This window comes from Leuciscus leuciscus (assembly GCF_965113295.1).
Source record: "Leuciscus leuciscus genome assembly, chromosome: 5".
Classification (NCBI taxonomy): domain Eukaryota; kingdom Metazoa; phylum Chordata; class Actinopteri; order Cypriniformes; family Leuciscidae; genus Leuciscus; species Leuciscus leuciscus.
Window position 1 is genome coordinate 45,402,799 of NC_138729.1, and position 14,397 is coordinate 45,417,195.

The window sequence follows — 14,397 nt, forward strand, 5'->3', positions numbered from 1 at the left end:
CATAAACCGTTAAGTTATTTATGTATAACCAGTGGTTCCCTACATTATTACAGACCATTACAGTTTGCAGGTCAAAAACTACTGTTTAATTTATTTCTATCCTTTCCTTGTTCTATTGTATTTCTTTTTGCAATTTGTAATTTGATTTATTTGTTCTTATTTTATTACTAAACATTTAAACTGCTGACCCAATCCTCAGCACTGAGTCCTGCTTCAGAAGCTCTAAATATGTGCTGTCCAATTAAATGAAAGATAAAATATGATCGAGCAACAGAAGGAACAGTGACAGTAACAAGCTCATTCAATACATTTTAGCAGGCTTCATTATGCATGAAAATAACTAAAGGAAATATGTATTTGCTAAACAAACTAATATGATTGCAAAATTGGTTTCTCTAACCAATATATTTAAAAATGACAAATGCAGTGAAAGGTATCGGCAAGTACCAAAAATTAAAGGATTAGTATCTGACTCTTTCTGGAAAAAGTACATAACAATATTAGTTAATAGTAAAAATATAAATGTACAAATATTAAAAATGAAACGATCTGTTAATGGATTTAAAAGACTTTGGGATGGAATGGATAATTGTTTCTTGTAGGCCTATATTATTTTATGTTCTTACGTCTTATGTTAACATTTACTAATAATAACAAACCTTATTCGAATTTAGGCAAAATCATGCAATATAATATAATAGTAGGCCTATAATATAGGTTAATAATAATTTCTTAATTCCGCAATTCTTTGTCATTCTTAATTCAAAATTAAATATAAATTTAGGTTACACTGTATTTTAAAGTGACATAGTTACATTGTGCTTACTCGAATAAGTACTGAGTAATATTTATTAACTACCTGTACTTAATATAGAGTTACAGTTAGTTACTTGTTGTAATCATGCATAATTTACTGTTATTACTATAGAAAGTACTAGTAACGTAGTCACCTTAAAATAAAGTGTTATATTCATTTATTATTAAAATCAAATTCTGATAATCCCAGGTTGTCATGGTCACACAGGTTTGTTTATGCATTACACTCGTCAACATAGGATCTTGAGGCTATGACTTCACATCACGTGGCCACATCATAAGTCCTCGACAAAATGATCTCGTGGCTACGAGTTAATATGACCTTCCCACCAATTAATGAATCGTGGCCTTGACATATTATGTTCCCACAGGTTAATATGTCGTGGCCACAACAAGACTTATGTGAACCGAACATGTCCCATACCGGTCACAGTCATTTTGGGATTCTGGGTGACTGACTTTAATAAAGTAAAGGATAAATGTAAAAATGTATATTCTGCTGTCCTCTGCTTTCAAGAACACTAGTTTCATCATTGTCTCCGCTTTTTCATATCTTAGAGTTTATGGTGATCAAAGGTTGAGCGTTTCTAACATAAGCACTATGAAGTGCACTTTATTAGCCACATGACCACAATAACCTTTGACTATCTATAGAGTGTCTGTTAAGAAGCGATTGGAGGTTTAAGCATGAATGCAAGATTACTGATGCTACCTTGTCATGTGTGATCAGTATTTTCTGTATTTTTTGTGTCTTTTTCACAATGCTTGTCTATAACATCAAAACATTACGAATGACGTAGTTGCATGGAGTTAAGCACCCGCCCTATTGCACAAATAACTACACTGAACACTGTACTTGATGAATATCATTTGCTATTTGTGTGTAGGACTTTATCTACCAACACTGAAAAACAGCTTTAGTGAATAATATTGTTGTACAGGTTTAAGCAAAAGAGTTGTGTTTAAAGCATTTTATCCCATGATCCCATGCTTTATTTATTCTTCACAGCCTGTTGCTGAAGCTCCGTTTAAGTTTGAAATGGAGCTGGATGACTTGCCCAAAGAGACCTTGAAAGACCTGATCTTTCAAGAAACTGCACGCTTTCAACTAGCCTTCAGACCATAGCCTATCGCTCAGGTAAACTGAATATTTGCTGAAGCCAAATGCTTGTGTTAAATGGACAAAAGAATCAATCACATAGTGAAAGAAAGAAGTGTGAGTGTGTTTTGCATACCTGGAAAATAACTATGAACAAGTGCAAAGGATCCAATAATTTTGAGCTCTTTAAGAGGAAGTTTCCTTCTGTCTATTTCTAAACCCTTAAATGATTCATAGCACACATGCAAGACATTTAAAATTTTTAGTTTTTGTTCAACACTTGCAAATTCATTTCAGTACTATGCATGCATCACACCAATAAGACTAAATATCTTTGCACTGTAATTTAAGGAGTGTACACTACTGTTCAAATGTTTGGGGTCTGACTCTTTAATATTTTTTTTTTAAGTCTCTTATGCTCACTAAGGCTGCATTTATTTGATCCAAAATATGGTAGAAAGTAATATTCTAAAATATTATTACATTTACAAATACTTATCTTTATTTTTGTATATTTTAAAATGTAGTTTATTTCTGTGATGCAAAGATGAATGTTTAGCATCTTTACTCCAGAAATCATTCTAATATGCTGATTTGATCCTCAAGAAACATTTCTTATTATTATCAATGTTGAAAACAGTTGTGCTGCTTAATATTTTTGTGGAAACGATAATACAAGATTATTTCATGAATAGAAAGTGTGTTTAAAGGTGCATTGCGCAACTTTTCATGTTAAAAATACCCGTTCTCTAACCCATACATGCTTAAACAATTGCCTGATGGGCTGAATGAGCCCTTCTCTGATCACTGAGATTGTCTCTATAATCCTGTACAGTAAAATAAATAAGAGGGATTCGGGTCGGAATTTGAGACTGGGCGTGACGTCATGCGGGTTCACGGCACGCTCACCTGGCTATGTCTGGCAGGTTTGTGTATTCGCCGCCATTCTCCGTAGAAGATGGATTCTAAGAGACCGGCTTGTAGTTCATTTCAAACACCAACGCAAACTCCACGCAAGATAAAAAAAAAAAAAAAAGAAACTTTTGTTGTTGCAGTTTCGCTTGCCGCCAGAGGGGGCATAGTTCTGCAAAAACTCAGAGACTTGCGCAATGCACCTTTAAAGACTGAGCCCAAACTGTTAAACACATTAATAATGTGATTAGAATAAAGAAATAAATGTGTGTGTCAGTAGCGTAAAGACGTGTAATGTTTCCGGATGACTCTCGGGAGGGAGCAGCTGTTCCGAGGTTGTTCCTTTTACACTTCCTGGATTACAAAACAGTGCCAAGAACATGAATATTATTAGTATTAGTATGATTACTTGCATACTAACCCCAAACTTTAGAATACTACTAGTGTACCTGCTAATGTGTTTTATTTACTCTGAAAAGCCAATTTTTACTGTCTTTTGGCATTTTGCAAACATCAATTTTGGACCCCAGATGGAATTTGGTTAACGCTTTATTTTACAGTGTCTTTGTTACACGTTACATGTAGAAATAACTATAAATTAGACGTAAATACATGCAACTAAACTAAACCAAACCCTAACCCTTTAGTGAGTGCATGCTGTTAATTAATATTACTCTGTACTTAAATATATAATTACGCTGTAACAAGGACACCTTAAAGTAAAGTGTGACTGGAACTATTCGCATTGTGTTTTGTTTCGACCATAACTAAACCTATGTTTTCTGTCTGTAGGTGTTGGTCTGGATTCGATCATGCTGATGCTTCTGTCTCCACACCACTGTGCGCTGTGGTCCTCTTTTGGTCTTCATCACCATCATCATCATCATCATCGTTATCTCCTCCTTTTCCTAAACCCTAAAACTACAGGCAGCCTTCAAAGTTCATCTGACCCCATTTGAAAACATGGACTCCTGCGCCCTCCTGCTTTCTTCAAATCTCATTACAATGGAAGAAATGTGTAGAGCTTCTCTCACACTCTTCCTCTGCATCTCATCCTTCTCTCTTCTTGCTTATCTGTGTGAAAGTGTGCCTGTGTGCCTGTGTGTGTGTGTTTATGGACCCATCTCGATTAACCCTTTTTCTCTCGGTCCTCTGATACATAAAAAGAAACGTCTATGATTGTGTTAGTGTCGTGCTTCTTTTTAGCCTCCTGTTAATATTTCCAACAAGCTGCTTTTCTAAGGTGTCTGTAAGCCATTTTGAAGTCCCACAGAGGTCAAACAGGGAGAGAACGAGGGCGCAGATCTCCTCTATTGTTATATATATATATATATATATATATATATATATATATATATATATATATATATATATATATATATATATATATGCAGTGGACAAGCATTTATCCACATTGTGCATCGCCAATCTCCTCAAAGTGCACAGAGCTCTAAATTTGCCACGGTGTCTTTTTAACGCTTTAATATATTTTCATAAATGCAAATATGTATTTACTAATAACCCCTTAAAATTGCTTAAATCTTTCATTAATTTATCAAATTATTTTTTTGTACATTTTAACTCCTCCAATCAGATATAGAATATAGAAATATAGAAATTTGTACATTGATTCTCAATCATAAACCCTTAATCACTTTTAGAAAATAGACGAATCTGTTAAATTTGCTTAAGAGCCAAAGAAAAAGGCCGCTTTGAAGATGTTACGACACCACTGTCCAAAAGGTGACCACATTACCTGCAAAAAAAAAAAGTGCTATGCAGGTGAATGTATTTCCCAAAATCCAGGTGTTTTTGAATCTAAAGATGCACGTAGGTCCATTTAGGAACTGGACTTTATCACTTAGCTAGGTTTAGAGGAACTTCTGCCAAGGGACGAAGAACAATCTCGTGTTTTTTCAGTCATAACTGGTAAATTTCGAATCGATGTCTTTATTATAAACGTACAGTGCCTGCTCTGCTCATCTGCATTCATTCTTTCTTTTTGTATATTTCTTTGTCTTTTTGCTTTCCCTGTCCCACCCCCCCCCCCAGCCGCCTTGTATCAATAAGACTGTGCCCTTGCATGACTGTTAAAAAGCTTTCTATACAAAGAAAATGGAAGTGCCACACTGCTGGGGATTCCGCTATTGGACTCTCAGGTTTTTGTTATAACCTACCTTTTGTGGTCTCATATTTCCTATATAGAGTATTATGAGTTTAAAAAAAAAAACACTCCTTTGTTTTGCTTGTATATTTTGGTTGCACTTCTTTAATAATTCATGTTCCTTTCAGTGTTTAAAAAAAAAAAAAAAAATCGAGATTAGCTTTTTAGATGACCTAAATCAGTCAGCTCAACCAGAACGTCAGGTTTAATTCCATATGGAAGTTAGGGGACTCTAGCCATGGAAATGCACCTTTTATTAATCCATTTCAATCATAGGATATTTTCTGCTCGTCTGCTAGACCCAGACGAAATGAGAGAGAATGTCTACCTGGAACTGTATGTGCTATGATGCAAACTTTTGTGCAATTAGTGAGCGAGATAGCCCTTGAAGGTTTGTGATAATGGAGTTCAGTCGATGTCTTAGATACTAAGTTATTGATACTGATGTGCGCACATGTGCATGGCTTTTGCGAAGTGTTTCTTTCCCACATTTGCTTCCTTTTTGGTTTACTAACTCCACGTTACTTTCGCCTATATAATATCTGGCAAGGGGCCACCTAGTGATCAAGGAGAGAATGGGCTATTATCTTAAATACATGCATAAAAAAATAAAATGTAAAAAAATTGCAAAACTCTGTAAGATAGCTTCTGCCGAATCAGTGTGCAGCCTGTCTGTTTCTGTGTGCCTTTATGAATCACGAAAACATTTATCGTGCAGCTTTGTTTTGTTGGGGATAAGTTGTGACTTTTTTTGCGGTATACTCTTGAACTTATATATATACATTTATATATATATATTTAAAAAACCCGTGAAAACCAAAAAAAAAATCTCAATTCTCTTTATGTAATTTTAAGTCCTATTTGTCACACCTTTTGTGATTTGAGGAAGTATAAAGAAAAATAAATACACCTTTTATTTTTGCCCTACTTGGTTTGATCCTGTTGCATTTTGCCTTCAGTTCTTGAAAGTTTTGTGCAGAACTGTTTTTATTGTAAAAAATTATTGTCTAGTGATTTATTATTAATCTTGTAAAAAAAAAAAAAAAATGTCTCTGTGTATTAATCTCCTTTTTGTTAGCAATGGCCGACTCTTGTTGTGAATTTCACTTACAAGCTTCGAAACTCCCGGGATTCGGACCCTCGGATGAGTTTCAGAGGGTGTCAGTAAAGTCACTTGGGAAACTTGTGATTACAAACATTTCAAAAATATATTAAAATCTTTTGAATCTATTGAAAAAGGTGACATTATGTCTCAAAGGCTTGTTTTTACTGCTCAAAAAGACAGCCAAGGTTCTTTACCGATAGTGATCTCTGCATCTGCCAAGTCATGTAACCTAGAAACAGCAGAATAAAACAAATTGTATTATATGTTTGCCTCATGTCTCCTTGATATTACTGCTAGTGTTTCATGTGTTGGACTGTGTATAGGCCAATCTTCAATATTCAAGTCTACTACAAATGTGTTGAACATATCAGATACATCAGAATCATGTTGTCACACTGGGAACCTGCAATCAGCCTTGACTCGAAAGTAGTCTTATATTCTGTAGAAAACAGAAATGCTATAAATTAAAAAAATAATTCAGATTTGTTATGGCTTTTTAGTACAATGTCAAATAAAAGAAACTCATTTCGGAAACAAAGTATCTACAGACCCTTTCCAAAAAATTAGAATATCATGGAAAAGTTTATTTCTTTCCATAATTCCATTCAAAATGTTAAACTGACATAGATTATAGATTCAGGGCCCACAACTTAAACTATTTCAAGTATTTAGTTGTTTATTTGTACATAATTTGGGCTTCCAGCTCATAAAACCCACGAAAACAGGATTTCAAAAAAATTGAATATTACATGAAATCACACAGTAATCACACAGTAATACCATGGTCATTGAACCAGGTTTTGGTTATTTTGGCAGTGTGGGCAGGTGCAAATCCTGCTGGAAAATGAAGTCAGCATCTCCATAAAGCTTGTCTGCTGAAGGAAGCATGAAGTGCTCTGAAAATGTCCTGGTAGACGGCTGCGTTGAGTGGACAGCACAGTGGACCAACACCAGCCGATGACATGGCTCCCTAAACCAACACAGACTGTGGAAACTTCACACTGGACTTCAAGCATCTTGGATTGTGTGCCTCTCCATTCTTCCTCCAGACTCTGGGACCAGACTCTGAGATGCAAAATTTGCTCTCATCAGAAAAGAGGACTTTGGTCCACTGTGCTTTATAAAATCCAAAGTCAATGCAGCCGTCTACCAGGACATTTTCAGAGCACTTCATGCTTCCTTCATTTTCCAGCAGGATTTGCACCTGCCCACACTGCCAAAAGAACCAAAACCTGGTTCAATGACCATGGTATCACTGTGTAATTACTGTGTGATTTCATGTAATATTCAATTTTTTTTTTAAATCCTGTTTTCGTGGGTTTTATGAGCTGGAAGCCCAAATTATGTACAAATAAACAACTAAATACTTGAAATCGTTTAAGTTGTGGGCCCTCAATCTATAATCTATGGAAGTTTAACGTTTTGAATGGAATTATGGAAAGAAATAAACTTTTCCATGATATTCAAATTTTTTGGAAAGGGTCTGTATATAGTATTTTTCTCACACATTTTAAGCAGTATATATCCATGAAAATAAATATTTTATGAAGGGGGTCCCTCACAAGGTGATCTTCATTTTTGAGTTTTTTGTTGTTGCATTAATTATTCTGAAAATTACTATTAAAAAGGTCCCTGCTTCAACAGAAATGTCTCCGTCTAGATCAATCTAAATGTACACTGCAAAAGAGGCACAGAAGCACAACTGTGCTGGAATTATGGTGTCTTTACACAGGCTTTTTTTGTAATGCTGCTTAGTCAGAGGTGGCATAAATGCATTTACATAGCAATTTCTTCAACTGTATACTTTGACACTAGGTTCTGAGGTGGGTCAAAGCTAGGGTTGGGTACCGAAACCCGGTTCCAATAGAGAACCGGTTCCGACGTAAACGGTAGTAACCAGACCGAATAAGAACGCAACTTTCGGTGCCTGACTTTTTTCACCGCCCCCTATAAAACATCTCGCGGCACGAATGATCCAATAACAAAACATCTCCAGTTAACCAGCAGAGCATTCATTTAGTTCGTTTGTTAAATAAGAGACGATCTAGCTCTGAATTGTGTTTTTTTTAAATGATCAAAGTGCTCGTTGCCTGCGATCAGTGGCGCGGATTCTTGTGGCTCGCGCACCGCACTTTCTTCACGCGCGCTTCAATACTTTGGACGCGGACGCGCTTCAATACGTTGCAGAGATCGATCTATTTATGAGGCGTCGTCTATATGAGTATGTGCGCGGAGAGTTTGTGTGTGCGTGCTCGCGTCTCAGATGAGTATGTGCGTGAGTTTGTGTGTGTGTGTGTGTGTGTGTGTGTGTGTGTGTGTGTGTGTGTGAGCTCGCGTCTCAGATGAGTATGTGCGCGGAGAGTTCCGCGCGTCTCGTGTGTGTAGAGTTTGTGTGTGTGTGTGTGTGTGCTCGCGTCTCAGATGAGTATGTGCGCGAGTTTGTGTGTGTGTGTGTGTGTGTGTGTGTGCGCTCGCGTCTCAGATGAGTATGTGCGTGGAGAGTTCTGGTGAAATAAAAAAATATAGCCTAATGCACACAAAGTGTCCCTGCTTGATATACAACCACTGATGAGCATAATCGGTTTAAAAAAACAACAACAACAACAACAACAAACAAACAAACAAAAAACTACGAAGGCGGATTAGAACCCAAAACCTCTCACATTCTTGACTAAAGTTCAAGTTCAGCTGCAGTGTTCCTCTTCGGGTAAGTCTAGTATTTTAATGCCAACTGCAAATCTTGCATATCAAGTATGAAGTATATCAAGTATATTTATATGAGGCTATACTATGTGTGTTAAATATTTCTGCTCAGTGTCAGATATTTCTCTGTTTTGTAAAAGTCTATAATATATAATACGTAATATAGCCTAATATATAATATATATAAATAATATGAGAAGACAAAAATTTTATCTTAACTTAAGTGTTTTCGGCTACATCAGTAGCCTTTTAAACGGCACAATTTTTTTATTTAATCAGAAATCAGAAAATCTTTTTCAGAAAACACACACAGGTATTATTTTTTTTGATAAAGTGTGTGCGGTTTCGTTTTCTTAAGTACCGGTTTAAGAACCGTTTAAGCACCGGAACCGTTTGAAAAATACCGAGTAGGTACTGGTATCGGATAAAACCCAACCGATACCCAACCCTAGTCAAAGCAGGCGTAATTTGGCAGCCTTAAAGGGATAGTTCTCCCAAAAATGTAAAGTCTGTCATCATTTACTAACCTTCATGTTGTTCCAAACCCATATAGTGCAGCAGATTAGTAAAAAAATCGTTCACTTTGGTATAGAAGCATGAAATTTGGCACAGATACTCTCTAAGGGCCACTATTTTGGAAAAAGGCGTTGGCCACTCAAAAATTCAATATGGCGGCCATTTTTCAAAATGGCCGCCATTGCTATTCAATGCTTATTATATCAATTATTCAAACAGTGATCTAAGCATAACATTTTATACAAATACGCTCTGAAGGACATGTTAATAGAAAAAGATGCTTGTCCCTCAAAAATTCAAGATGGCCGCCATTTTTAAAGATGGCCACCGTTCCTGTCGAATATTAATTATTTCAAGTGTTCAAATGGTGATGCAAGCATAAAATTAGGCAGAAATATTCTTCAAGGAACACTCTTTTGGAAAAACGTATGTGCCACTCAAAAATTCAGGATGGACACCATTTTCAAGATGGCCACCATTTCTGTCAAATAGTCATAATGTCTGCTTTGTCTGCCTCCTCTCCTTTGACCTGTCCAGCTTAGTTAAACTTGCCAGGGCTATAAAATCCCCACCGGCATAGGTCTCAGGTTCATTGGAGTACACAAGCCTCTCCACCACGGCAAGGTGTAGTCCACAGAGAGGAATTGCCACTGTTAGAAAAAGGATACGCTGCTGGTACAGGTTGCACATACAGTGGGGAGAACAAGTATTTGATACACTGCTGATTTTGAAGGTTTTCCTACTTACAAAGCATGTAGAGGTCTGTAATTTTTATCATAGGTACACCGAAACTGTGAGAGACGGAATCTAAAACAAAAATCCAGAAAATCACATTGTTTGATTTTTAAATAATTAATTTGCATTTTATTGCATGACATAAGTATTTGATCACCTACCAACCAGTAAGAATTCCGGCTCTCACAGACCTGTTAGTTTTTCTTTAAGAAGCCCTCTTGTTCTCCACTCATTACCTGTATTAACTGCACCTGTTTGAACTTGTTACCTGTATAAAAGACACCTGTCCACACACTCAATCAAACAGACTCCAACCTCTCCACAATGGCCAAGACCAGAGAGCTGTGTAATGGGCTACAGGACAATAGGCAAGCAGCTTGGTGAGAAGGCAACAACTGTTGGCACAATTATTAGAAAATGGAAGAAGTTCAAGATGACGGTCAATCTCCCTCGGTCTGGGGCACCATGCAAGATCTCACCTCGTGGGGCATCAATGATCATGAGGAAGGTGAGGGATCAGCCCAGAACTACACGGCAGGTCAATGACCTGAAGAGAGCTGGGACCACAGTCTCTAAGAAAACCATTAGTAACACACTACGCCATCATGGATTAAAATCCTACAGCGCACACAAGGTCCCCCTGCTCAAGCCAGTGCATGTCCAGGCCCATCTGAAGTTTGCCAATGACCATCTGGATGATCCAGAGGAGGAATGGGAGAAGGTCATGTGGTCTGATGAGACAAAAATAGAGCTTTTTGGTCTAAACTCCACTTGCCGTGTTTGGAGGAAGAAGGAGGATGAGTACAACCCCAAGAACACCATCCCAACCGTGAAGCATGGAGGTGGAAACATCATTCTTTGGGGATGCTTTTCTGCAAAGGGGACAGGACGACTGCACCGTATTGAGGGGAGGATGGATGGGGCCATGTATCGCGAGATCTTGGCCAACAACCTCCTTCCCTCAGTAAGAGCATTGAAGATGGGTTGTGGCTGGGTCTTCCAGCATGACAACGACCCGAAACACACAGCCAAGGCAACTAAGGAGTGCCTCTGTAAGAAGCATCTCAAGGTCCTGGAGTGGCCTAGCCAGTCTCCAGACCTGAACCCAATAAAAAATCTTTGGAGGGAGCTGAAAGTCTGTATTGCCCAGCGACAGCCCCGAAACCTGAAGGATCTGGAGAAGGTCTGGAGGAGTGTGCCAAAATCCCTGCTGCAGCGTGTGCAAACCTGGTCAAGAACTACAGGAAACGAATGATCTCTGTAATTGCAAACAAAGGTTTCTGTACCAAATATTAAGTTCTGCTTTTCTGATGTATCAAATACTTATGTCTTGCAATAAAATGCAAATTAATTACTTAAATCATACAATGTGATTTTCTGGATTTTTGTTTTAGATTCCGTCACTCACAGTTGAAGAATACATATGATAAAAATTACAGACTTCTACATGCTTTGTAAGTGGGAAAACCTGCAAAATCAGCAGTGTATCAAATACTTGTTCTCCCCACTGTATCTGCGAGACGGAAGGCGGAAGGACCATCAGAATTGAGACTGGTTTCAACAATATAGGTGACCAGTTCAGAAAGAGCCATAGGAAAGATGGCTGGTTGAATCGTTTCACTCTGTGACTCTTTCTCAAGCCTTCTGAGGTTTCTCTCTGTTGTAAAGATAAATGAGACGCAAATGATGGTATTTCAGCTCCTGTGCAATGGCATCAGCACCACTTAGTTGAGACAATAATTTAGCATCATTCAGTGTTTGTGCACATTCATGTAGTCTGTCATTCAGTTGCAGTGTCATTACCTGACGTAGGTCAGATTCAGGAGATATGTTATCACAAAGAAAGCAAACCTGATCATCTAGACTTTTCTGCATCATGGTTCTGCGATGCTTTGTTTGGCCTTCATCTATCTCACTACATTGAGCATCGGATTGTTGCTTCTGGGCACGAAGTAACTTTGTGTGGTTGAACCGAAGTCGACAATTGTAGTGATACTTTGCTTGGTTCCTTCTCAAAGCTTCTATACCACCACCTTCATCCAGTCGTTCCAGGTCCAGGGTCATTGGCATTTTGTTCATCTTGTGTAAGAGTGGAATGTTGGTGGCAATCATTTTATAGCCATCATGTTGAGAAACATGATGGGTAGGTGGCGATTGGAGGGGTTCCTTTGTGTCTGTCTGACAAAGACAACATTTCTTCCAATCAGTTGGCCTCTTGGCTGACATGGGAATTTCATTTGCCATTTTGGGGGTTTGTTGTCTGATTAAGGCCAAGGGGTTATCCTTTTACCACCTCAATCATAGACATAGTACACATTCAGGTATGGGATACAACTAGGTACGGGTCACCTACACCTAGCCCGATCATTCATCCAGTGCCATTTAAGTCCCGTGTGATCTGTACACCTTCCAGGTAAGCATACATGAACAAGTCATGTATTGCCCCGCTTACCCTTGGCTCGGCTCTCCCGCGCTGGCACAACCTGTCAATTCAGGTGCGGCTATCTAACTACATCTATTACTAGCTAATTGATGAGGGGCTGGTAGACAGCATTTGGGACACTAAACTTAGCTATACTATTACTACTAGTCAAGAACTACAGTGTAAGTAAAACTAGATCAGCTGACACTGAACCCCATGCTGAGTTCCACAGCAGTTAAGTCACCAGTGTGCCCTGGTTGTGTAATGACGTTCACTCTATTAAACAAAACCTTCCTTAACACATTCAATTGAGCTCTGACAGAAATGGTGGCCATCTTGAAAATGGTCACCATCTTGAATTTGAGCGGCACACACCTTTTTCCATGATAATGTTCCTTGAAGAATATTTGTACCAAATTTCATGATAGCAGCACCATTTGAAAAAAAGATGTAAGGATTCAAGAGAAATGGCGGCCATCTTGAAAACTGGTAGCCATCTTGAATTTTTGAGGGACAAGCACTGTTTTCCAAAAAAACATTCTGAAGAGAGTATTTTCACAAAATGTTATGCCTACATCACTGTTTTAACAATTGACATAATGAGCATTTTACAGAAATAGCGGCCATCTTGAAAAAATGGCCGCCATGTTGAATTTTTCGGTGGCCAACGCCTTTTTCCCAAAAAGTGACCCTTAGAGAGTATCTGTGTCAAATTTCATGCTTCTATACCAATTTGAACGATTCTCTTGAAATATGCCATTAATCTGCTGCACTAATAAGACTTTCGTTTATCTTAGGAACACAAATGAAGATATTTTTTTATGAAATGTTAGCTGTTTCTGTCCCTCCATTGACAGCTACGCAACTACCACTTTGGTATCAAAATGTTTACAAAGAGATCGTAAAATGAATACATATGAATTAAGCGGTTTAGTCCACATTTTCTGAAGAGACACGATCGCTTTAAATGATGAACAGATTGAATTTAGGCTTTTATTCACATATTGATCCGTGAACATGAACAGAAGCGCAACCGAAATTACTTGACGTGCGAACAAACCTCATTGGTTCTTGTGGATGCTCAAACGTGCTGCGTAACACGAGAATGAACCTCATTGGTTCTCACACATCAGGCAAACATGCTTGAGCTTTATGAACCTGTATTGTTCAGGTTGTCTGTAGGGCAGCGACAGCGACGTCATACTCTGATTCCATTGTGTTGTCTTGGTTGTCACGGCAACAGAAGTGCTTCTTTGCACTCTTGATTGAGTGAATAAGAAAAGGTAAAGTGCAGTGATGTAATAAAACAAGCATGAGCGGCTGCCATCCATGACAACCAGTGGCAGCTTGATGAAAACTATTTAGACGCTCGATCAAAATAAACGAGTCTCTGCGTTAACCCTCAGCTAACAGTGCTGTTGCTGTTCTTGATGACAAGCACACTGCAGGATAAATGCTTTCCTGTGAGAATGTGACATGCATTATAACATAATAATTCATCATACATGCTTAGATCCTTATCCAACACTAATGCATGATGGCAAGGTATTTATTTGAACCGCCAACTGTCAATAGGCTTTTTCAAATATGGGAGACTGGGGCAAGTTGTCACATTAAAAAAAAAATCTGACATCTGTCTTGACTAAAAAAAAACGTATTGAAGATTTCAGACAGGAAAAAAGATGCTGTTCATTGAAAATGCCTCCTGTAAAACAGCAGTGCATGCTGTTGTCACAATTCATTAAAAAAAAGTATTTTGTAAAACAGTGGGGCATGTTGTCACATTATGGGGTAAGTTCTCACAATGCAAATAATTATACATAATATCATTATATTATTTTTCCTCACACATTATAAGCAGGAGGTACTGTATATATGAACATACTATAGCTTCCTGTATATTTTATGAAGGGTGTCCCTTTCAA

At 37.9% G+C, this 14,397-nt stretch overlaps 1 protein-coding gene across 1 annotated transcript in view; it reads left to right on the forward strand.

The window, feature by feature from the left end:
- The window catches only part of mapk1 (mitogen-activated protein kinase 1), a 30,796-nt gene extending 24,437 nt beyond the window's left edge, over positions 1 to 6,359 (forward strand). Inside the window, exons 8-9 of the mRNA XM_082170857.1 lie at positions 1,826 to 1,954; positions 3,620 to 6,359. Coding sequence (XP_082026983.1) covers positions 1,826 to 1,942 — 117 coding nt within the window. The 3' untranslated portion in view covers positions 1,943 to 1,954; positions 3,620 to 6,359. The remainder of the gene's footprint in view (positions 1 to 1,825; positions 1,955 to 3,619) is intronic.
- The last annotated feature ends 8,038 nt before the right edge of the window (positions 6,360 to 14,397 follow it).